General features: G+C 43.5%; 1 protein-coding gene across 3 annotated transcripts; it reads right to left on the reverse strand.

Moving 5' to 3' along the window:
- Positions 1–1,781: 1,781 nt before the first annotated feature.
- Positions 1,782–22,878, reverse strand: LOC120528244 (zona pellucida sperm-binding protein 4-like). Of its 3 annotated transcripts, XM_039752367.1 has the most exons (13): positions 22,674–22,878; positions 22,461–22,582; positions 22,294–22,366; positions 22,143–22,227; positions 3,895–3,986; positions 3,634–3,821; positions 3,306–3,403; positions 3,104–3,231; positions 2,789–2,978; positions 2,571–2,718; positions 2,335–2,410; positions 2,041–2,163; positions 1,782–1,921 (listed from the first exon to the last, which is right to left on the reverse strand). In XM_039752367.1, exons 1-13 carry the CDS (start codon positions 22,828–22,830, stop codon positions 1,800–1,802), a joined length of 1,602 nt encoding a protein of 533 aa, XP_039608301.1. In that variant the 5' UTR covers positions 22,831–22,878; the 3' UTR covers positions 1,782–1,799. The 3 variants fall into 3 exon arrangements, with proteins under 3 accessions (XP_039608301.1, XP_039608300.1, XP_039608299.1); XM_039752366.1 differs by lacking the exons at positions 2,789–2,978; positions 3,104–3,231; positions 3,306–3,403; positions 3,634–3,821; positions 3,895–3,986 and adding exons at positions 20,908–21,097; positions 21,230–21,357; positions 21,432–21,529; positions 21,791–21,978 and having other exon boundaries at positions 22,051–22,227; positions 22,674–22,866; XM_039752365.1 differs by lacking the exons at positions 1,782–1,921; positions 2,041–2,163; positions 2,335–2,410; ... (4 more) ...; positions 3,634–3,821; positions 3,895–3,986 and adding exons at positions 19,910–20,049; positions 20,166–20,288; positions 20,458–20,533; ... (3 more) ...; positions 21,432–21,529; positions 21,791–21,978 and having other exon boundaries at positions 22,051–22,227; positions 22,674–22,866.
- Between the last annotated feature and the right edge of the window lie 1,526 nt (positions 22,879–24,404).

A 24,404-nucleotide genomic window follows, 5' to 3' on the forward strand; every position in this document is an offset into this window, starting at 1 on the left:
TTGCAGGATCATAGTTGGTGTTTTTTTTTTTGTTTGTTTTTGTCTACCCCAAACCCTTGAGGATTGACTACAAGTTCTCAATTGGGAGCTTCCGGGCCATAGACTCAATTGTGTTACCAGAGCCACTTAGTTGTCATTTTGCCTTATGGCCCGGTGATCCATCATGCTGGATTGTTCATTGTTGGTCACCAAACCATTCTTGGATGTTTGGGGGAAGCTGCTCCTAGAAAATGCTTTGGTCCAATTCTTTATTCCAGGCCTTGGGTATTGGCAGAGCTTGTTCAGGAATAGAAGCAGGCAGGTGTGAGTGAGGCAAAGACATTAGGATGGCCTGGTGGGTGTCAAGAAGGGTAACAGAAGCCAAAAAAAAAAAAAACCATCAGGGACAGACCGATTTTCTGGGATTGGACTTCTGAGGACTGATGGGGTCAAGTCATTGTCTCTGATGAATACCCTTTCTAATTGGCGAGTGGTGCTACCCTCTGTCCTGTTTCAGGCCAACATTAAAGCAGCCAGAGACATTTTTGTCATGTGGGGTTGCTGCTCACTCACAATTTGGCCCAAGAACACAGCTGTGAACAACAAATGGGAAGAATGGGGCGCTAACAGTCAGGATTGGGCCCAGAAGTTGATTGACAGCCTACTAGGACAAATTGCAGAGATCTAGAACTGGCCAACACTGCAAATACGGACTGTGCATAAACTTAAGGGTCAATAAAAGCCTTTGAAACTTATGAACTGCTTGTCATTCAATTTCAGTATACCATGGAAAACATCTGACAAAAAACTAAAAACCACAGGAGCAGCAAATTGTGAACACACACTCGAGTCATTCTCCAAACTTTTGGCCAATTACGTAGGATGGGAGAGAGAGAGAGAGAGAGAGAGAGAGAGAGAGAGAGAGAGAGAGAGACACACACACAATCATTGATGCATCAGGACTTGAGCTTCAGCACAGCCACACTGTTGCATTTGCTTAGCCCACATGTGCAGTCTCTGGTTCTTGGAGGTGAATGTCATTTTCATAATTTGAAAAATCTCCCTCCAAAAAAAGAGCTGAAAGCTCCAGCATATTGCATTGACCTATCCAAGTTACAGATACATTAAAGCTCCTGGCCCCCAAAAGAGTCCTCTGCAAGTTGACATCTCCCTGCCCCAACGATCCGGTCACTCGCTCAGACTTGGCACACACTAACCAAAAGGAAAGAGAACAGAATGTGTGTGTTGTAAGAAGGAAGTGACAATGGAGAAGGATAAAATTGTAAGTTTACAAAGTAGACTATGGTCAACATGAGCAACTGAGGAAGTGGGCACACCCAATTGAAGGAGATACAACTGGCAAGGCAAACCAGAATGTAAACCAAATCTGATGCCATGGAAGAGATGGCGAGCCAACTGCATTAATGTACCCAACCACCACCATGTGACCTGATGCAGGAGTGGAGTCAAAAGGGTGAGGAAGGAAACCCCTGCCCAGGTCCATGGTTTAATACTCATTTCACCTTTTAAAGTTAGCATATTAAACTAAGCACAGCATGTTAGACCATAGCTTTTTTTTTTTTTAATAAAGCGCCGTCAAAAGGGTACCCATTGTGACCCATGGGTTGGAGGACAAGATTGAGGGATGGGCAGGGCCCCAAGTGAACTGGTGCCTCAAAGTGGATTGCAGGTCACCATCCAGGTAGAATTGCACATAAAGCAAAATAGTAGCATCTCGTGCTTGGAGCAGATGACACCCACATTGAATTTTACTCCCCAATTACACAAATAAACTACAAAAATTTACAAAGAGCCCTTTATTAAAATTTCAGATTCACATTTTGCCAGTTCAACCAACTCAAAGCAACTACAGCCAAAACCAGGACCACCATCAATATGGCAGCTGCAGCTCCCAGCACCAGGTATCCAGTGGGAAGAGAGGCTGTGGGAGGAAGACAAAGGACATTTACTCTCCAGGCCATACAGTGAAGGAAAAAAAAAAAAAAACCACGATGAGCCAAACCCACAAGTAGCATTGACTAATCCAGAAATAGGGCATACCTTTCTGCTCCAGCTTTGATGTCTGAACACCATCTGCCTTCACCACAACAGGACCACTGTGAAGTAGCACAGGCTTCCGGGAGAAAGTAAGTTGTGCCATCCTGTCTGCAGCTCTGCCAAATCCTGAAAGCAAATGGGTTAAGATTTAGCTTCAGACGGATAATGAGCCCCCTTCGGGCAGCCAACCAGATTCAAACCCCTCCCATGTCCAGCCATCTTCAAAAACTAATTAGAAACATGTGAGCCACGATCTACAAAGGCAACACCACAACCAAACCAGCATGGGCTACTCACTTTTTGCAGGGCAGCTCTGAGTACAGGGGTCTGTGGCAGAAGGATAGCAGGCAGCAGCAACACAGTAGATGAAGATCTACAGAAAGAAAGAAAAACAGAAAACTAAACATCACTACACACGAGTCAGAGAAACTTGCCAATTAGGCATAAAGGATACATCTCTAAATAGATAACTACAGAGTATATCATCCAATGTCAAATAAACCAAAAAGCAGCAAAGGATACAAAACTCCCACCTTTTCAGCCAAGGCTTGCTGAGCTGCAGGGTCCACAAAAGCAAACATCTCAAACACAAATCTCTTGTAATGACTTGGGTAGGCCAATCCAGATGTGCTGTCCACAGTCACCAAGCTGGTCAAATAGTTGTCACCTGTGTATGGGCACCTGGGACAAGCAGACCCCCAGTTAGCACTGAACAGCCAAGCCCTCCTCAGCCTCACAGAGGGGCACCTACCCATTCACCAGAAGGCTCCACTGGGGCTGGCTAGAAGCAGAAGGTCCTGGAGTGACCCAGCAGTCTCCAAGAGTCAGCACAAGGTTAGGGTCAGTCCTGTTCACAATGTGCACTTCCACAGCCACAGGATCCCTCAGAGTTTTGGTCACAGGGTAGTCAGCATCCACATAGTAGGAGCCATATGAGGAATCTAGCCATAGAGAAAAGGTAGAATTACTTGCCGAAACACCACATCACTACATGATCTTCTTATCCTCAAGTCACTCAGAATGAGCAGCCCATCAAGCAAACAGGGACCCCCACCCCCTACAGTACCTGTTGCAATGACCAATTCCAAGTCAAAGGGCCCTTGCTCTACTACTGGAAGAGGTGGCGCCACAGTATACACCTCAGTCTCCACTTGCACAACCTGGCTTCCCAAGTAGGTGCACTGGAAGAACAACCTGAGGAGAGAAAAACCACATCATAGCAGGTAGAGCACATTTAGGGTTAGAGGAAGCAGGTTCAGAAGCCTTACTTGTAGACACTGTCCCTGGTGATGGAGCCCATTGGACCACTCCTCACATTGATGGCAGCAGACATGGTGTTCTGGTAGGTCACATTGCCACCAGCCACCTGAAAACAGGGACAACTTCCAACTTAAATTGAACAACAGGGATTTGAGTCTTGCCTTTCCAGATCACCAGCAGCCTCCCTTGTACTTTGCAGTCTGGCCTTTATGTAGTTTGGAATTTTATCAACCTAAACCAGAGTCCTAAAACTGACCACTTATCACCCACTACAAAATAGTTAGGCCAGAAACAGAGCCCATTCTGCTGCTAGACATCCCCCTGATGGAGTCTCACCTGAACTGTGCTGCCACAGGCACGGACTGGAAACTGGAACAGGACAAAGCTGGACAGGCTGGTCACAGGGCTGCAGCTGGGGGAACTGCTGTCCACCAGCTGGATGGACCCAAGATCCACGGGAGGAAGGGTCACATTCTCAGACACCACCACCACAAATTGGCCATCCAGGGTGCAGTGCACAGTCACTGGCCAAAGCAAACACAAGCATGAATATCCAGTAGCAGCCACCTTTGCTCACTCACCACCCCACCAACTAACCATCATTGGCATAGTAGCATGGACTGGTGCTGCTGCTCGCATCATAGCAACAGCTGTTGGCTTCACAGTCTGCTTGAGTGATGGATGAAGACCCTCCACAAGGGAGCTTCTCACTGGCTGCAACTGTGCATCTCTCAGTCATTGGAGGAAGCAGAATAAATCGAGAAGCAGGTTGCCGATCTGTGAAAGATAACAGTTAGAAGATGGGAGAGACACTCAAGGTGCCAAACCAGAAGAGAATACCTGGCTTAGGGCATGTGAACATTTTCAAATCAGAAGGACGTCCGAAGGCAACGACCACAGCATAATGGGAACGCTAAAGAGAACAGATAGGATCAAGCCACATTATAAGATACACAGCTGGATTAAAAAGGTGACCAACGGCAAAATTATAGGCGCTACTCACCTGCTCAGCCACGTAACCGTACCGGGAAGCAAACGGCACCGTTAGTGTGGTGCGCCCAGACTTTACACGGAGGACGATACCTGGGAGATCTTTGGTCACCTTTACAAGTCCGTTAATCGTCTCTGCCAAAAAAATAAAAGTTGGCGCCAGTTACTTGAAGACTCAGGAGCCGACGAGTCCCAGTGGTCGAGGACACACCGCACTCACTCTGGAGAAATACTGTTGGAGAGCCACCAAATGACAGCGTCATAGCCTTGTCTTCGTCGCATTTCTTAGTCACATCGCCTGACACACAAACGACCAGCCAGAAAAGACACCAGCAATCCAAACGCGCCATACTGTGAATGGGCCAAACGGGAATACGACATGAACACCAGAGCGCGCGCAGGTTTAAATCATCTGCGCCGGCGCAAGTGACTCGTTAGTGAGAAGGCGCGAGAATGGAGCCTGGGGAATTGGTCGTCACTCCTTAAGCTCGTGCGGCTTTATTGAGCAATCAGCACGTCACGACATCTGACTGATACGTCTAAACGAAGACCGTGTAGAAGTGACCGCTCGGTTGTGCGATCTGTCTGTTAATTTAATGAGGGAAACCAGCAAACTTCACGGAAGAAAAGGAGAAGAGAAACGTGACAATTACCAGTAATTCTAAAGAGGGGACGTGTGAAAAATATGGTTTTGGAATGACCTATTAAAGAAGCACTAACAAATAAATCAAGAGACAAGGGGACCACAATGATGGTCTTTACAATAAAACACAACTTTTTCTTTTTTAATAATCGTTATAATGATTTGTATCGAAAACAAAACTCCTTACAGCTGCTTAGGAGAAGAAATTGTAACGTGTCATACACTTGATTATGATTTTTTATTATTTATTCATTAATTTGTTTATTTATTTATTTATTTATTTATTTATTTATTTATTACAACAATGTAATTTCCAGCATTGTAACTCTAGACTGTGGGTTTACAGCAGTGTATTCACAGTTGTTATACGGGAACTGGAACTTTCTCGTTATACATTTCAAATCCGAGAAGGCTCAAGAAGGCAGGCGGAGACTCCCACGGCATTATGAACACTAGAAATAATTACGGCGGTAACTGGGAAAAAGGACACTAGACGCCGGACGACGATCAGGAACACTGCGTGAGTGGAATCGCATGCCTAATGAGTTGACTTTTATTTTGACGGGGCCTTTGCGAGTCAGGAAACACTGCTGCAAATGATCTTATGTGGAATGAACTCGCCCGTTAACTTTCATTCGGTGTCTGTCTCGGTCTTTTCTTCTTGGTGTTCGTTACAATACTCTTTCATTTCAGTTTTTACCAGTAATCCGTGGCATTTCATTTCTTTAGTTTCTAAGAGACGTTGATATCAGAACGCTTTTGTGTGAATGAAAAGCATTTGTTAAAATAGCTTTCTGAGAAGGATGAATGTGTGAATCAAACTGCAGGAGAAGGGCACTCGCAGAGTAAGCCCATCTGACAGAGGAGACGAGGGTCAGCTAGGAGCAGAGCTAAAACATGCACTGCTAGTTTACTGTAGTTTCTGGATCTGCGGTCAGATTTGTCCATATTGAGTAGATCTTTTATGTCCATCCTTAGGTGGAGATTGAAATTTAACGTTAAATGGATTTCACATTGTTTGTTTGTTTCTCGTGGGGTATTGACAAGTTGGGAAGGTTATCGCTGCAGACCGGAGACATTATGGGCGGATCTGAAGGCGGAATAACTGTAAATGCAAGTGGACAGGATTAGCTAATTCAGAATTTCAACGAATGAGGTTATTGTTACTCTATGAGAATCAAAAACTCGCCTGTCCAATTATCAACGTTTGAAGTTGTCTATCAAGTGTAACTTTAACCAAACGTTTCACGGTTCGTGATCCCTACCTCTTTGTGTTTCCTCCTTATAGAGTTTTCTCTTAAATAACCTGCCGTTGAACCAAGCGACGAACCTCCATTAAACGAAAGGAGACAAAAATGAAACTCCTTTAGACAAAAGAAGAAGAAGCGACTAAACTAATTACTCGTATTTTTGACAATGGAAGTAAGTGTGCTTCGAAATGAAAACGTTCGAACGTTGCAGTTTTTTCCGTAGTTTTCATATGTTTGTTTTGCATGGTTATGTTTGTACCGTGAACCTTTACGTTTGTATTAAAAATCATTTTCGCTATAGTAATTGATTTATATAAAGTGTTTGAAGTGGACGGGCACTCAGCGGTACTGGCAATTCTTCAAATTCCACAAGACGATTTTCTCCTCGACTGTCCATCGAAAACGAAAAAAACTTTTACAGTCATCTTGGAAACGTTTGATCATTTATACTGTCGTGAAGTAGGCTTTTGATAAAGTTCAGATTGACTACAGTGGTGCACGATATTACCTTTTTATCTTTTCAATTTAGTTCCTTATTTTGGAGTAATGTGTCTGAATTGTAAAACCAAATAATCTGCCATGTTTTTGTACCGTCAATCTTAATAGAATTTCATGGTAGTTTTGTGCAGATGATGCCTGCTGTTTCTGAACTGTTAAAGACTTTCCTGCAATAAGCAGTGCGCCACTAACTTGTGTGTGACTCAGACTGACAGTCGCGATGTTCACAGAGCCTTTCAATTTAATTACAAGTGACATTTATATTTTTTTCCTTTCAGCCAGTTTGCTACAAAAATATCTTCTGGAAATTGTAATTTAACAAATGGTTGTTTGGATGTTAATGAAAAATCAGGTAAACTGGTAAATTCCCTTGTAGTGTTTGACTTTCACGGGTATCTTTTTTTATTTTTCTTCCCATCTTTTCCTACGATATTCCCGCTGGTTCAGTAGACTGTGGAGTAGACACGTTGATGGTGTTTGAATATGAACTGTCGGCTTTATGTAACTTTATATTTGTGTTTAGATTGTGTAGGAGTTCAGTACTTTAGTTCTTATTCTCTGCTCTTTATCTGACCCTTTAAGTTTACTGTCAGTCTTTTAAAGATGCTGATAATATTTTTTTTCTTCATGTGTGGCATACCTTTAATTGTGGCATTCATTTAACGTGCCCTCCACTATTAATGACACCCCTTATCAAGAAATAAATATTTTATAATTAACATTTTTATGAGTTCTTTGTTTTTCTTTGAATGAAATTGTTTCAATTAAAAGTCAGATGTTTCTAATTTTTTTCAGTCCAAAGTGACATTTCTTCAGCAAACAGGGATTTCTTTTCTCACCCTTCTTACTAATTTTTACAGGGGGTGCCAATGATAATGGAGAGCACTGTATTTATCCTTTTTATCTTAGGATGGCATGTCTGTGATGTGCATATTACTTTAGGTCGTGTCCAGACTGGAGTATTCATACTTTGAAATAATTGATGTTTTCTAAAAAAAAAATATTGAGATAACCATGAACGAGAGTTTTTGTAGTGAAGCGCAGAGGAATTCTCACAGTTTCAACTTGTGACCACTTTTATGAGAAAACAGGAGTGTTCAGGCCAAAACCAGACAGCTTGCACAAGACAAATACTTCATGTGACAATCTGACGTATTTATTTGTGTGTCCACCGTGTCTGTGTGGCTGACGTAGGACAGTTAACTCGAGAACAAGGGGCTGCAGAGATCAGCAGGGCCACCGGGAGGACTTAATATGAAAAACTGTTGGAGTTCATCATAAAGGGCCATGGAGCAGATGATCACTTGCTGGTAACTTAGTTCAGATAACAAGTAAAACTTTATTGTCATAGCAGCACAGAGCTATGATAACTTTACAGCACCAAACTCTTGTATTTTCTTGTCCAACAGGCTGTTGTATCTGTAGAGGTGTCGTCCAAATGGTTTAAAAAGATCTTAATGTTCACCGGGTAATGACCTCTACACAGTAGAAGATGAGGAGCTGACAGATAGCCTCTACAACTACCTGATGAAGAGCTGTAGGCACTTTTGAAAAGATCGACACCCTGAGTTCACGTCACTCTGGATGTGCTGATTTGGCTTTAGTGAGTCTCTGAGTACAGAAAGTGTCTCAATGAGTAACGTCCTCTCTGTTTCTGTGTTTCTCATCGGCTCTTATTAAAGCTCGAGGAACAGTTGAGAGGATTTCACTACCAGAGGCAGAAGGTCTGTTTATTGATGGACCAGCAGACAGCGAGTGGAACGTCATGTTGTGTTGGGGAGCAGACGGTCCTTTCTTTTTATTTTCAGCACCATTAGTCTGTTAATCAGAATACCATTTTACTTGTAGTGAATTTAGACAAGAATATAAACTAAATACTGTGACAGATAGGGGGCAGTATCATTCCCTTGAACCCCTGTCCAAGACTCCAGACACCAGGTAAAAGTCCAAAAGTTGTCTTTATTTTCTACAGCACAATGCACAAAGCACCCTCTCCTCCACAATGCGCATTCAAATACACAATTAATTAACAATCCTCCACTCCCAGACGCGTTGCCATCCTTCCACCCAGCTCAGCTCGCCGTCTGGGAGCTCCCACAGTCCTTTTTATAGTTCGTGACCCGGAAGGGCTTCTGAACCCTCAGTCCATGTGACTTCTTAGCACTTCTGGGTCAGATCAAAACTCTTCTTTTTCGTCACCCCTGTAAGCACGTAATTCCCCTTGTCCATGTGACTCGGACATACTTCCGGGGCGTAGGGCAAATGATATTCACTGCTCCTCCCTACAGCTCCATCTAGCGGCCCCTGGGGTATCCAGCAGGGCTGTGTATGCAAACTCCATTGTCCAAGATTCCCTGCTGGTCTTTGCTGCAGGGAGGGCTCTATCTGGCGGCCTGTGGGTACTGGCCGGGATGAAAAGCTGGCCATGGACCACAATACATAGAAATGTAAATATATGTTTAAAGTGAAATTTAAAATATGCATTAATACACTTTTAGTATTCAGGAAAGTATTTTTTTTTTTTTTAAGTGAGCAAAGAGTTTGACACACTTGAGCTCCACCTGTTGGAGTACAAAGACAGACAGCATCACTGAGGCATCTCGACTTGGGATTCCATCTCCGCGCCTCCTCTAATAAACGTGTCACTTGCTTTGTTTGTCTTTGGCCTTTTTTATTTCTGAGTGTTAAACTGACTGTGCATAACAGAGTTTTGTATATTTGATTTAACAACTGATATTAAAGGACACTTTGATTAAGTTGAGTATATTTGAAATTTTCTGTGTATCTGTTTTAGCCAATTCATGCCATCGGCATTTTTTCTTTAATTTTTATAACTGCAGTGTACAGTTTTATTACTTTTTTGAACATTACAAGCAAACATGTCTATCCCCATTCCATATTATTTATATATAATATATAGAAGTTGGCGTGCTTCAGTATATTCCCTGATCAGTTTGTTTGTTTGAATGTACAAAGAAGATATATTTTTCTTTCAGTTCAACTGACCCATCATTATTGTTAATTGTAAGTATTTCTTGAAATGGTTGTACAATTTATACTGAATAATTATTAATAACATTGAGTTTTTGGTAGTGTGTTTTAATTTGTGCTGACCAATCACCTCGTGTATTAACACAACTAGAACTGATAGATTTGAGCAGAGCCTCCTCGTGTATCAACACCGTCTACAAATGGCACTGTGGTGTTATGGGTCCACAGCTCGTTGAGCAAAGGCCATTTTAAAGAAATAATCACCGCACCCGAGGCGGCTTCATGAGGGGGGCATTGTTGTAGCGAGCCGCGGGTCAGTCGGCGATGTGGGCATTTCTCACCGAGTGCACAGATGAGGAACTGCCCACATCCGTGATTGCTCCCGTGGCTAATGCTGCAGCTGGGATGGCCCCTCGCGTTATAAAAAAAAGAAGCTCGAGTCGGTTTTGGGAGGATGAAAAAAAGAACGAGATAAGGAAAAGAAGACGGAGGTTGTATGGAGCGAGTGAGGAAGCAGGCGGTGCAGGAGAAACAGACACACGGAGCGTGTGGTGAGCGCTCGTGGGCAGCTGCAAGGAAGCTGGGTGTTAGGCTGACACCCAGGTGTTTGAGTTGATGTTGCTCCCGCTGAGTGAGCAGGTGAAAGCGACGAGCCGCAGAAGGCCGCGGAAAGGCAGCGGAAGTCGGGACGCTTGGTGGTGGAGTCCCCAATGTGTGCGTCCTGGTCATCGGTGGACATCAAGTCTCGGGGACTGGGATGAGAGCCAAACCGAAGCCAGGGATCGGGAGGTCTCCAGTCTCGTGGTTGTGTGGAATAAGGGCAGCTGCAGAGAGCGTCTCGCCTGTTGCGTGTGCCCGTATGGGAGAAGCAGGGGAGGCTTCAGTAACATAGAAGATGCACCGGGCTTGTTGTTGTTGGTTTAAGGATTATTTATTTATTTATTGAACTTGGAATCCCTGCACTATTTATTTGAGCACTGTTTTGTTGACTGTTTTTAATAAAAGCACTTTTGCACATTTTTACCATTCCCCTTGCTTAATTGTTGCCTTCACTGACTAGCTCAATCGGTAATATTACCGAAGGTGTTGGATTCAAGGGTTCCCAAAATCAGATGGGAGTGTGGAGCCAGAACCCGCATCGTCACAAGCACTTTGCTGGACTCGCTGGTAATCCTACAGCTAGGAAACTGAACATCCTGATCAAGGCTGTGCTGTTCACTTACAAACAGAGTCTACAACAATAAGGGTCTTACTGATCTTTATCTAGGACTCACATTTTCAATAAAACTTGCATTGTCTTTAATTTTTTTCCTATATACACAAGCTGCATGTTGAGTTAAAGGAAAAGGGTTGAATACTCCTGATAAATGGAGAGTCACAACCTGTGAAGCTCGGTATTCTAAAACCATAACTCACAGCTCGTTATACTAATATATTTATTAATTTATAAACTTCTCAAAAAAAAAAAAAAAAACAATGAAACGGGAGTTGTTGAAAAAGGAAGTTGCTTACTTGTTGAATAATAACTTGGCTGATTCCAGCTTTAGTGCTTGGAGTCTCATCTTGCAACCATTCATACTTGACATTAAAACATATTCGGGGCAGTGATAATATAATTGCGGATGCCCTATCTCGAGTATGAGTTTTTTCCAATTTTCCATATTCGTTTCTCTTTCTATCCTGTTTCCTAGGGCCCAGGAAGCGGAAATTGAAGTGGAAGTGAGTCGGGATCTGTGAAGTTTTTATTTTTCTTTTTTCCCTTCCTTTTTTTGTGAGCAGTTTATATATATATATATATATATATACACAGTAATCCCTCCACGATCGCGGGGGTTGCGTTCCAGAACCCCCCGCGATAGATGAAAATCCGCGAAGTAGAAACCATATATAGTTATAGTATATAGTATAGTTATTTTTATATATTTTAAGCCCTTATAAACTCTCTCACACTGTTAACATTATTAGAGCCCTCTAGACATGAAATATCAGCCTTTAGTCAAACGTTTAAACTGTCCTCCATAACAAGACAGAGATGACAGTTCTTTCTCACAATTAAAAGAATGCAAATAGATCTTCTTCTCTTCAGGAGCAGAGAATTTCAGAGAGAGAGAGAGAGAGAGCGCTCGCAAAGAAAAGCAAACAATCAAAAATCAATACTTGTGCTTTTAAGTTTGCTGCAGCAGCATTTTAGAGGAGCGTCAGTATCTTCTAAGCAAACAGCCTCTGTGCAAACAGCCCCTCTGCTCACATCTCCTCCGTCAGGCAGAGAACGTCAGAGAGAGAGAGCGAGATTAAAGCAAACCATCAAAAAAATCAAAAAGTGTGTTTTTGGAAGCACCGCGATAAAGCGGCAGGCATTTCTTAGAGGAGCGTCCGTATCCACTAGGCAAACAGCTTCTGTGCAAACAGCCCCTCCATCAGGCACAGAGAATGTCAGAGAGGGTGAGAGAGAGGCAGAGACAAGCAAACAATCGAGCACCGCACGGGAAGCATATCTTATAGCATTGAGGATTTTTAGTTAATATGTAATACATGCTTTGATTGGGTAGCTTCTAAGCCATCCGCCAACAGCGTCCCTTGTATGAAATCAACAGGGCAAACGAACTGAGGAAGCATGTACCATAAAGTAAAAGACCCATTGTCCGCAGAAATCCGCGAACCAGCGAAAAATCCGTGATATATATTTAGATATGCTTACATTTAAAATCCGCGATAGAGTGAAGCGCGGTATAGCGAGGGATTACTGTGTGTATATATATATATATATATATATATATATATATATATATATATATATAGTGGACTGGGACCCGGACACAGGCAGACGGACATTGTAAGTTCCACCACACACTATTTATTTACACAATTATTTACAATTAGAACGTGCACAAACCCCAGTGCCTCTTGCACCGATTCACCAAAAGTTCAGGCCACACTCTCAGTCACCGTGCCTCTCTCTTGACCGCCTCACGTCCTCTCCCGAGCTCTGTCCTCTTCCACTTGACATCCACTGCTGACTGGAGGGAGGCGGCCCCTTAAATGGGAACCCGGATGGGCTCTAGCTGCTTCCCGGCAATCAGTCCTGGCCACACCCCAGTGTGGCGGAAGTGCCGGCTGCGCACCCCGAAGCCATCCAGGTGTCCCCTGTCGTCTTCTCCCCAGCACTTCCTGGTGTGGCGGAAGTGCTGGGCTCCAGGGTTCCTAGGCACCAGGGCGCCGCCTGGTGGTGGCCACGGGCCCCTACAGGGTTGGGCTTCCAAGCCCCCTAACCGTGGCCCCCAATACAACCAGGGCGATCGCCCCCTTGCGGTCTGGAGGAGGCACAAACCTCCTCTGGTCCTCCTGGGTGTCCTGGCCGGGCTCCAGCCCTGACCGGTCCCACACGGGATACTCCGGCATCGGGGCATCGCCTTGCGGTGGCCACGGGTCCCTACAGGGCTGGCTTTCCAAGCCCTTTACCCGAGGCCCCCTACATAACCAGGACGGATGCCCCCTCACGGTATGGAGGAGGCACAATATAAACTGCTCAAAAAAATTAAAGGAACACTTTGAAAACACATCAGATCTCAATGGGAAAAAGAAATCCTCCTGGATATCTATACTGATATAGACTGGGTAATGTGTTAGGAACGAAAGGATGCCACATCGTTTGATGGAAATGAAAATGATCAACCTACAGAGCCCTGAATTCAAAGACGCCCCAAAAATCAGAGTGTGGCAGGCTAGTCCATTTTGACCAAATTTAATTGCAGCAACTCCAAATTGTACGCAGCACTTTGTATGGCCCCTGTGTTCTTGTATACATGCCTGACAACATCGGTGCATGCTTCTAATGAGATGACAGATGGTGTTGTGGAGGATCTCCTCCCAGATCTGGACCAGGGCATCACTGAGCTCCTGGACAGTCTGAGGTGCAACCTGGTGGCATTGGATGGACCAAAACATAATGTCCTAGAGGTGTTCTATTGAATTTAGGTCAGGAAAGTGTGGTGGCCAGTCAATGGTAGCAATTCCTTCATCCTCCAGGAACTGCCTGCATTCTCTCACCACATGAGGCCAGGAATTGTCGTGCAGCAGGAGCCACTGTACCAGCATAGGGTCTGACAATGGGTCCAAGGATTTCATCCTGATACCTAATGGCAGCCAAGGTGCTTTTGTCAAGCCTGTAGCGGTCTGTGTGACCCTCCATGGATATGCCTCCCCAGACAATCATTAACCCACCACCAAACTGCTCATGCTGAATGATGTTGCAGGCAGCATAATGTTCTCCATGGCTTCACCAGACCCTTTCACTTCTGACACATGCTCAGGGTGAACCTGCTCTCATCTGTAAAAAGCACAGGGCACCAGAGGTGCATCTGCCAATTCTGGTATTCTATGGCAAATGCCAATCGAGCTGCATGCTGCTGGGCAGTGAGCTCAGGGCCCATTAGAGGACATGAGGCCCTTGGGTCACCCTCATGAAGTCTTTCTGGTTATTTGGTCAGAGACATTCACCCCAGTGGCCTGCTGCAGGTCATTTTGTAGGGTTCTGGCAGTGCTCATCCTGTTCCTCCTTGCCCAAAGGAGCAGATACTGGTCCTGCTGATGGGTTATGGACCTTCTATGGCCCTCTCCAGCTCTCCTAGAGTAACTGCTTGTCTCCTAGAACCTCCTCCATGCCCTTGAGACTGTGCAGGGAGACACAGCAAACCTTCTGGCAATGACACATATTGATGTGCCATCCTGGAGAAGTTGGACTACCTGTGCAACCTCTGTAGGGTCCAGGTATCGCCTCATGCTACCAGTAGTGACACTGACTGTAGCCAAATGCAAAACTAGTGAAGAAACAGTCAGAAAAGATGAGGAGGGAAAAATGTCAGTGGCCTCCACCTGTTAAACCCTTCATTCCTGTTTTGGGGGTCATCTCATTGTTGCCCCTCTAGTGCATCTGTTGTTAATTTCATTAACACCACAGCAGCTGAAACTGATTAACAACCCCTCTGCTACTTAACTGACCAGATTAATATCCCATAAGTTTCATGGACTTAATGCTATACTCTGATTAAAAAGTGTTCCTTTAATTCTTTTGAGCAGTATATATATATATCTTATTGAAAACTTCATTGATGTAAACCAGTTGTTCAGTACAAACCTTTGACAAAAATAAAAAAGCCTTACCAGAAATATAATTGCCAAAAAAAAAAAAATCCCAGCTGTTCAGATTGAACGATTTAATGGCTATGACTTGATAGACTCAGTGTAGTTTGTGCTAAATGGCAGTAAAGTGGAGTTGTTTACAGCTGTACAGGTTGTTATGTCACTGCCATACTGGAGTATACAGACTCTGTGCTCTTGATATGCTGTTTGCTTGTGTTGTCATATAGGATGATGCCCACCTGAACTATCTGCCATCTCTATCTTGTTACCAGTCGTGATGCTGATGCCCATCAGTGCCTGCTGTACAGTTGGACTCCTGGCCTCCTCCAGTCTCAGAGACACTAAAGACAGGCTGATGTGTTCAGCACACCACTGGGACCTGATGGAGTCAAATGGAGGATAAATGAGATATGAACTACAAACAAACATTTGTCAAGTTTTAATCTCTAAATGTAACTTTTCCATAAGTAATATGTATTATAATAAATATGTATTTGATGATCTTAAAGAGGTATTTAAAATCCCAAAAGCAATAAAGTATCCAATTAAGTCAAATAATTGAATACCCACAAAAACTCTTTCAAAGGCATAATATTTGCTCTTCACAGATCGTTTAACATAGTAAACTTCATTATAAAAATAATAACTGAAATGTGACTATTAGCACTATGAGTGTGTCTTACGTTTAACATTGATAACATGTAGAGACAGCCAATGGATTCTTTAAAGTCACTGTTTTATTGCCAGTTTTCTTAACGTTGTCTATTCCCTGATATCTGAACGTGAGAGTGTCAAGTATGTGATTTGTAATGTTCTGTAATCGTAATACAGCTAAAAACAAACTTGAATATGAGATCCACAGGCTAGAAACTCACTAGAGCTGCTGGTGTGTTGAGGACAGACATGAAGAACGCAGAATATTTGACAGACATTAGCAAACAAAGAACAGAGGCTGATCTGCGGGAAGAAGGATGGACAATGGAATATTAGGAATACTGTACTTAAATAAACGTTGATGTAAAGAAAGTAATAAAACGCATTTTAGAGTTGTGTATTATAGAAGTAAAGATTTAACTCTGACAGTTTATTCAACTTTAAAATTTTAATACGTTTATAGCCCGTCTTTAAGGTGAGTTGTTAAATGTAGGCGACTATTTCATTTGGACATTCGAGTAAACAGCAACAGTCAAACATTTGTTTTATTCTGAATGACTCAATCAAGTAGAGCCCACAGTTAAGTCCACGTCAATCCATTAAAATTAGCCACAGAAAATTTGTATTGTTATGTTGATTTAAATTTTCTTCAGTCTTTGTTTTTTAATGATGAATATCTCATATCCAAACTTTTATTACCATTATTTTTTCAGAACAGCATAAATGACGGTGGTAAAAATTTACTGCAGTCTTAATAATGCACTCGACAGAGTGTTACAGTGTAAGATACTGGCACTAGTAGACTACTAGTATCAGTATTTTTCAAATATACAGTCCTACTCTTACAATCACTTTATCTTGACCGTCCACCTTTTGAAATTATCTTACTCATCCACCTATAGAAATTACTCCCACCTTTCTTTTTACGTGTCCATAAGGCAATTGGCTAAGGTGGATCATGAATGACAAATAACACCGATTAGCGAATTGTTAACTAAAAAGGTGATTGACCGCAAGGTTTACATTTTTGATTGGCTGATCAGTGCCTGACATTCGCAAATTTAATTTATGATTGGCTGAAATCGAAAATGATATTCACGCCCATTTTACTCCGGTCTGCAGCAATATCTACTTCAGGGGTCCCCAACTCCAGTCCTTGAGGGCCCCAGTGGCTACAGGTTTTCATTTTAACTCTTTTCCTAATCATTGACCAGTTTACACTGCAAATTCATTTTTTTCCCTTACTCATAATGACCCTGTTTTGAAGGATTCAGTCCTCTGAATTGATTCGTTTCCTCATTAAATGGCACCAAAACAGAAAGGAGACGTGACACGACCCAAAAGATGACCAGCTAAACTGGGGCTTCTAACTCGAACCAGTTTCTTAATGAGAAGCCGATGCTTGCTGTTAATTAAACCCGTTATTTATTTCCATGTCTTGTTGCTGCTCTCATTCTGCCACATCAGAAATTTCCAAAACTGTTGATTTCTCTGTTTTTTCTAAGAATACCGTCAAAATGCTTTGGTGAGTTGGGAGATCACACAATATCTGAAAATAAAGAAACATGATGGTCTCAGTAAGGTTGATGGGCACTGGTGAGCTGGTCACGTGGTGGCTTGTTTTGTATCTCGTTACTGTAATTAAGGAAAAAAACTAAAGGACCTGAGTCAATTTAATTAAAAGTAATTAGCAGCAAAAAAATGGTCACAAATTAAGAATTGGGTTAGAATGAAAACTTGCAGCCACAGCGACCCTCTAGAACTCTTTATCGACACATTTACAAAACAAAAGACGCTGACAGAGAGGTGCGAACTGATTTAATGTGGGTTGGATTTACAAGTTTTTTTTCCCCCATAGACTCTTGTAAATCTAGTGTTGAAAAGAGAGAGAACACAACCCAACTGAGCAGGACACACCACCAGATGTGCCATTCCATTTTTAATCATCTGCATCAGCTGGTACTCCCAGTCCTGATGAGACAAGATTACAGCTTGGACCAGATGTTGTGCTGCACGTGGTCAGGTATGATCTCACCTTGCTGAAGTGGCACAAAGCAAATCTGCAAGTCTGATACAACATGGCCATTGAAGGACAGGTGGCATCTGTCACCATCATAATGACTTGTCGGGTGTTGGTGACAATAAGCTGAGCTGAAATGAAATGGTGGATAGACTGGAGGAGCTTGGACAACGAGGAGGTCAATTTGTGGTAGGTGGTGCTGGAGTTCCTTCTGCAGGTTGTAATGCAAGACATGGAGCAGATCGTGTGTGATCCTCTAGGCAATGACAGGTAGATTAGTGCATCAGACTAGCACTGCTAAGAAAAACCTTTGGACTGAGCTCTACAGTCGTTACAAACAGTTTTGAGAATGAGCCAAGTGTTGGTTTACACAAAGTCTGCTGCTTCAGTGTTTTTAGATCTTTGTGTCAGATTTTTCTCTGGTATACTGAAGTAGAATTACAAGCAGTTCAGAAGTTTCAAAGACTTTAATCAACAATAACATTAAGTTTATGCAGAGTCCAGATTTGCAGTGTTGACTCTTCTTTCTTTCTCAAGACCTCTGCAATTCACCCTGGCAGGCTGTCTATCATCCAACTTCTGGGCCAATCCTGACGGATGGCCCCTTAATTCTTGCAGGATCATAATTGTTTTTTTTTGGGACGAATGGGACCAAAACAACTTCCGAGTGCAATTTCTCCCAACCATCCAACAGTTTGGTGACCAACAATGAATAATCCAGCATGATGGATCACCAGGCCATAAGGCAAAAGTGACCACCAAGTGGCTCTGGGAACACAATTTGGGGTCCATTGCCAAGAAACACCCCATTGAGAACTTGTGGTCAATCCTAAGAGGGGTGGGGTGGTTGGACAAAAAAAACCCACACCAAATCTGATCCTGCAAGAATGGTGGGCCAACAGTCAGGATTGGGTCCAGAAGTTGACTGACAGCCTACTAAGGCAAATTGCAGATATCTTGAAGAAATGGACAACCATGCAAATAGAGACTGTGCATAAACTTAATGGAATGGTCAACAAAAGCCTTTGAAACTTCTGGTCATTCTATTTCAGTATACCATAGAAACATCTGACAAAGAACTAAAAACCACAGGAGCAGCACATTGTGAAAAAACACTAATCATTCTCCAAACTTTTGGCCATTACTGGGTGGCAGAGAGAGAGAGAGAGAGAGAGAGCGCTTCCAACAGCAAAATCCTCCAATAGACTAAAGCACCAGCACCTCCTGATCAAGTGTAAATCACACTTCCATGCAGAGGGAGGGTAAAAACATTAAACCTGTAACATATTAAATCAGAGACAGAAGAGAAAGCTTACAGCTGTGAAGTCAAATGGCACATCCAAGGCAAGGTACAGAGCATACTGTGGAGCACACAAGAATTTCAAATATATTTGCATACAGTACACTCATTGCAATTTATAGTGGTTCTATGGTGGTTGAATGAGCATTCAGTTTGTGTTTACAAACAAGGGAGAGATTTTCAAATTCACTTCTAAATGTTAGTCTGGCAGTAGGGGCAGGGATAATGTGGAGAGGACAATTGATCATGGATACATCAGGACATGAGCTTCAGTACAGCCACACTGTTGCATTTGCTTAGCCCACTTGTACAGTCCCTCGTTCTTGGAGGTGAATGTCATTTTCATAATTTGAAGGCTCTCCCTCCTAAAAAAAAAAAGGATAATGGGAGCTGAAAGCTACAGCATGTTGCATTGACCTAGCCAAGTTCCAGATGGTGGCTCAGATACATTAAAGTTCCTGGCCCCCCAGAGTCCTGTGCAGGCTGACACCTCCCCACTCTCCAAGATCCTGTCATTCGCTCCGACTTGGCACACACCAACCAAAAGGAAAGAACAGAACGACGTGTTGTGAAGTGACAATGGAGAAGAATAAAATTGTAAGTTTACAAAGTAGACTATGGTCAACATGAGGAGCAACTGAGGAAGTGGGCACACCCAATTGGAGATACAACTGGAAAGGCAAAGCAAACTGGAATGTAAACCTAATTCGATGCCATGGAAGAGATGGCGAGCCAACTGCATTAATGTACCCTACCACCACCATGAAATCAGATGCAGGAGAGGAGTCAAAGGGTGAGGAAGGAAACCCCTGCCCAGTCCATGGTTTAATACTCATTTCACCTTTTAAAGTCAGCATATTAAACTAAGCACATCATTTTAGACAATAGCTTTTTTTTATTTTTAAATGAAGCGCCGTCAAAAGGGTACCCATTGTGACACATGGGTTGGAGGACAAGATTGAGGGGTAGGCAGGGCACCAAGTGAACTGGTGCCTCAAAGTTGATTGCAGGTCACCATCCAGGTAGAATTGCACAAAAAGCAAAAATAGTAGCATTTCATGCTTGGAGCAGACACCCACATTGAATTCCACTCCACAATTACACAAGTCAATAAAAAACTACAAAAATTTACAAAGAGCCTTTTATTAAAATTTCAGATTCACATTTTGCCAGTTCAACCACCTCAAAGCAACTACAGCCAAAACCAGGACCACCATCAATATGGCAGCTGCAGCTCCCAGCACCAGGTATCCAGAGGGAAGAGAGGCTGTGGGAGGAAGACAAAGGACATTTACTCTCCAAGCCATACAATAAAGGATGAAGACCATTGGATCAGCCAAACCCACAAGTAGCATTGTTGACGAATCCAGAAATAGGGCATACCTTTCTGCTCCAGCCTTGATGTCTGCACACCATCTGCCTTCACCACAACAGGACCACTGTGAAGTAGCACAGGCTTCCTGGAGAAAGTAAGTTGTGCCATCCTGTCTGCAGCTCTGCCAAATCCTGAAAGCAAATGGGTTAAGATTTAGCTTCAGACAGATCAGCCCTCTTAAAGGGCAGCCAACCAGACTCAACCCACTCCCATGTCCACCAATCTTCATACTGCATTAGAAACATGTGAGCCATAATCTACAAAGCCAACACCACAACCAAACCAGCATGGGCTCCTCACTTTTTGCAGGGCAGCTCCGAGTACAGGGGTCTGTGGCAGAAGGATAGCAGGCAGCAGCAACACAGTAGATGAAGATCTACAGAAAGAAAAACAGAAAACTAATTACTACGCACGAGTCAGAGAAACTTGCAAATTAGGCCTAAAGGATAAGTCTCTAAATAGTAGATAACTACAGAGTATATCATCCAAGGTCAAATAAACCAAAAAGCAGCACAGGATATAGGACTCCCACCTTTTCAGCCAAGGCTTGCTGAGAAACAGGGTCCACAAAAGCAAACATCTCAAAGACAAATCTCTTGTAATGACTTGGGTAGGCTACTCCAGATGTGCTGTCCACTGTCACCAAGCTGGTCAAATAGTTGTCACCTTTGTATGGGCACCTGGGACAAGCAGACCCCCAGTTAGCACTGAACAGCCAAGCCCTCCTCAGCCTCACAGAGGGGTACCTACCCATTCACCAGAAGGCTCCACTGGGGTTGGCTGGAAGCAGAAGGTCCTGGAGTAACCCAGCAGTCCCCAAGAGTCAGCACAAGGTTAGGGTCAGTCCTGTTCACGATGTGCACTTCCACAGCCACAGGATCCCTCAGAGTTTTGGTCACTGGGTAGTCAGCATCCACATAGTAGGAGCCATAGGAGGAATCTGGCCATAGAGAAAAGGTAGAATTACCTAGCCGAAACACCACACCATCACTACATGATCTTCGTATCCTCAAATCAGTCACTCAGAATGAGCAGCCCGTCAAGCAAACAGGGACCCCACCCCCAACAGTACCTGTTGCAATGACCAATTCCAGGTCAAATGGCCCTTGCTCTACTACTGGAAGAGGTGGCGCCACAGTATACACCTCAGCCTCCACTTGCACATCCTGGCTTCCCGAGTAGGTGCACTGGAAGAATAACCTGAGGAGAGAAACACCACATCATAGCAGGGAGAACACATTTAGGGTCAGAGGAAGCAGGTTCAGAAGCCTTACTTGTAGACACTGTCCCTGGTGATGGAGCCCATTGGACCACTCCTCATAGTGATGGCAGCAGACATAGTGTTCTGGTAGGTCACATTGCCACCAGCCACCTGAAAACAGGGACAACTTCCATTAACTTAAATTGGACAGCAGTCTTGCCTTTCCAGATCACCAGCAGCCTCCCTTGTACTTTGTGCAGTCTGGCCTTTATGTAGTTTGGAATGACTAGTATCAACCTAAACCAGTCCTAAAACGGACTGCTTTACATCACCCACTACAAAATAGATAGGCCAGAAATGGACTTTACTCAGCACTTCTGAACAACTAGGGAGCCCACTCTGCTGCTAGACATCCCCCTGATGGAGTCTCACCTGAACTGTGCTGCCACAGGCACTGAGTGGAAACTGGTACAGGACAAAGCTGGACAGGCTGGTCACAGGGCTGCAGCTGGGGGAACTGCTGTCCACCAACTGGATGGACCCAAGATCCAGGGGAGGAAGGGTCACATTCTCAGACACCACCACCACAAACTGGCCATCCAGGGTGCACTGCACAGTCACTGGCCAAAGCAAACAAGCATGAATATCCAGTAACAGCCACATTTGCTCACTCACACACCACAACCACTCACCATCATTGGCATAGTAGCATGGACTGGTGCTGCTGCTGGAATCATAGCAACAGTTGTTAGCCTCACAGTCTGCTTGAGTGATGGATGAAGACCCTCCACAAGGGAGCTTCTCACTGGCTGAAACTGTGCATCTCTCAGTCATCAGCAACCTTCTAATTTTATTATGCTTCATCAAATCTATGAAAGATCACAGTTAGAAGACGGGAGAGACACTCAAGGTGCCAAACTAGAAGAGAACAATACCTGGCTTAGGGCATGTGAATATTTTCAAATCAGAGGGACGTCCGAAGGCAAGGACCACAGCATAATGGGAACGCTAAAGAGATAACGGATAGGATCAAGCCACAATACAAGATACACAGCTTGATTAAAAACGGTGACCAAAGGCTAAAATTACCGGCGCTACTCACCTGCTCAGCCACGTAACCGTACCGGGAAGCAAAGGGCACCGTTAGTGTTGTGCGGCCAGACTTTACACGGAGGACGATTCCTGGGAGATCTTTGGTCACCTTTATAAGTCCGTTAATCGTCTCTGCCAAAAAAACAATAATAAAAGTTGGCGCCAGTTACTTGAAGACTCAGGAGCCGACGAGTCCCAGTGGTCGAGGACACACCGCACTCACTCTGGAGAAATACTGTTGGAGAGCCATCAAATGACAGCGTCATAGCCTTATCTTCGTCGCATTTCTTAGTCACATCACCTGACGCCGCAAAGAGAAACTGAGCGCCCGACACACAAACGACCAGCCAGAAAAGACACCGGCATTCCAAACGCGCCATACTGTGAATGCGCCAAATGAGAATACGACATGAACAAGAGAGCGCGCGCAGGTTTAAATCATCTGCGCCGGCGCATGTGACTCGTTAGTGAGAAGGCGCGAGAATGGAGCCCGGGAAATCGGCGGCACTCCTTCAGCTCGTGCGGCTTTATTGAGCAATCAGCACGTCACGACATCGGACTGATACGTCCAAACGAAGACCGTGTAGAAGTGACCGCTCGGTTGTGCGATCTGTCTGTTAATTTAATGAGGGAAACCAGCAAACTTCACGGAAGAAAAGGAGAAGAGAGAGAAGAGGGGATGTGTGAAAAATACGGTTTTGGAATGACCTATTAAAGAAGTACTAACAAATAAATCAAGAGACATGGGGACCAGAATGATGGTGTTTACAATAAAACACAACTGTTTCTTTGTTAATAATCGTTATAATGATTTCTATCGAAAACAAAACTCCTCCTTACAGCTGCTTAGGAGAAGAAATTATAACGTGTCATACACTTGATTATGATCTTTTATTAATTAATTTATTTATTAATTACAATAATGTAATTGCCAGCATTTTCACTTTAGACTGTGGATTGACAGCAGTGTATTCACAGTTGTTATACGGGAACTGGAACTTTCTCGTTATACATTTCAAATCCGAGAAGTCTCAAGAAGGCAGGCGGAGACTCCCACGGCATTATGAACACTAGAAATAATTACAGCGGTAACTGGGAAAAAGGACACTAGACGCCTGACGACGATCAGGAACACTGCGTGAGTGGAATCGCCTGCCTAATGAGTTTACTTTTATTTTGACGGGGCCTTTGCGAGTCAGGAAACACTGTTGCAAATGATCTTATGTGGAATGAACTCGCCCGTTAACTTTCATTCGGTTTCTGTCTCGGTCTTTCCTTCTTGGTGTTCGTTACAATACTATTTCATTTCAGTTATTACCAGTTATCCGTTCTTTAGTTTCTAAGAGACGTTGATATCGCTTTTGTGTGAATGAAGAGCTTTTGTTAAAATACAGTTTTCTGAGAAGGATTAATGTGTGAATCAAATTGCAGGAGAAGGGCACTCGCAGAGTAAGCCCACTTAACAGAGGAGACGAGGGTCAGCTAGAAGCAGAGCTAAAACATGCACTGCAATAGTTTACTGTAGTTTCTGGATCTGCTGTCAGATTTGTATACATTGATTTGGTCTTTTATGCCCATACTTGGGTGGAATTTGAAATTTAACGTTAAACGGACGTCACATTATGCGATTGTTTATCGTGGGGTATGGACAAGTTGAGAAGGTTATTGCTGCAGACTGGAGACATTATGGACGGACCTGAAGGCGGGGTAACTGTAAATGCAAGTGGATAGTATTGTCTAATTCAAAATTTCAACGAATGAGATTATTGTTACTCTTTGACAATCAAAAACTCACCTGTCCAATTATCAACGTTTGAAGTTGTAACTTTAACCAAACGTTTCACAGTTCGTGATCCTTACCTCTTTGAGATTCCGCCGTGTAGAGTTTTTTCTTAAATAACCTGCTGTTGTACCAAGCGACGAAACTCCATTAAACGACAGGAGACAAAAAAAA

Source organism: Polypterus senegalus, chromosome 4 (assembly GCF_016835505.1).
Source record: "Polypterus senegalus isolate Bchr_013 chromosome 4, ASM1683550v1, whole genome shotgun sequence".
In the NCBI taxonomy this organism is placed as follows: domain Eukaryota; kingdom Metazoa; phylum Chordata; class Cladistia; order Polypteriformes; family Polypteridae; genus Polypterus; species Polypterus senegalus.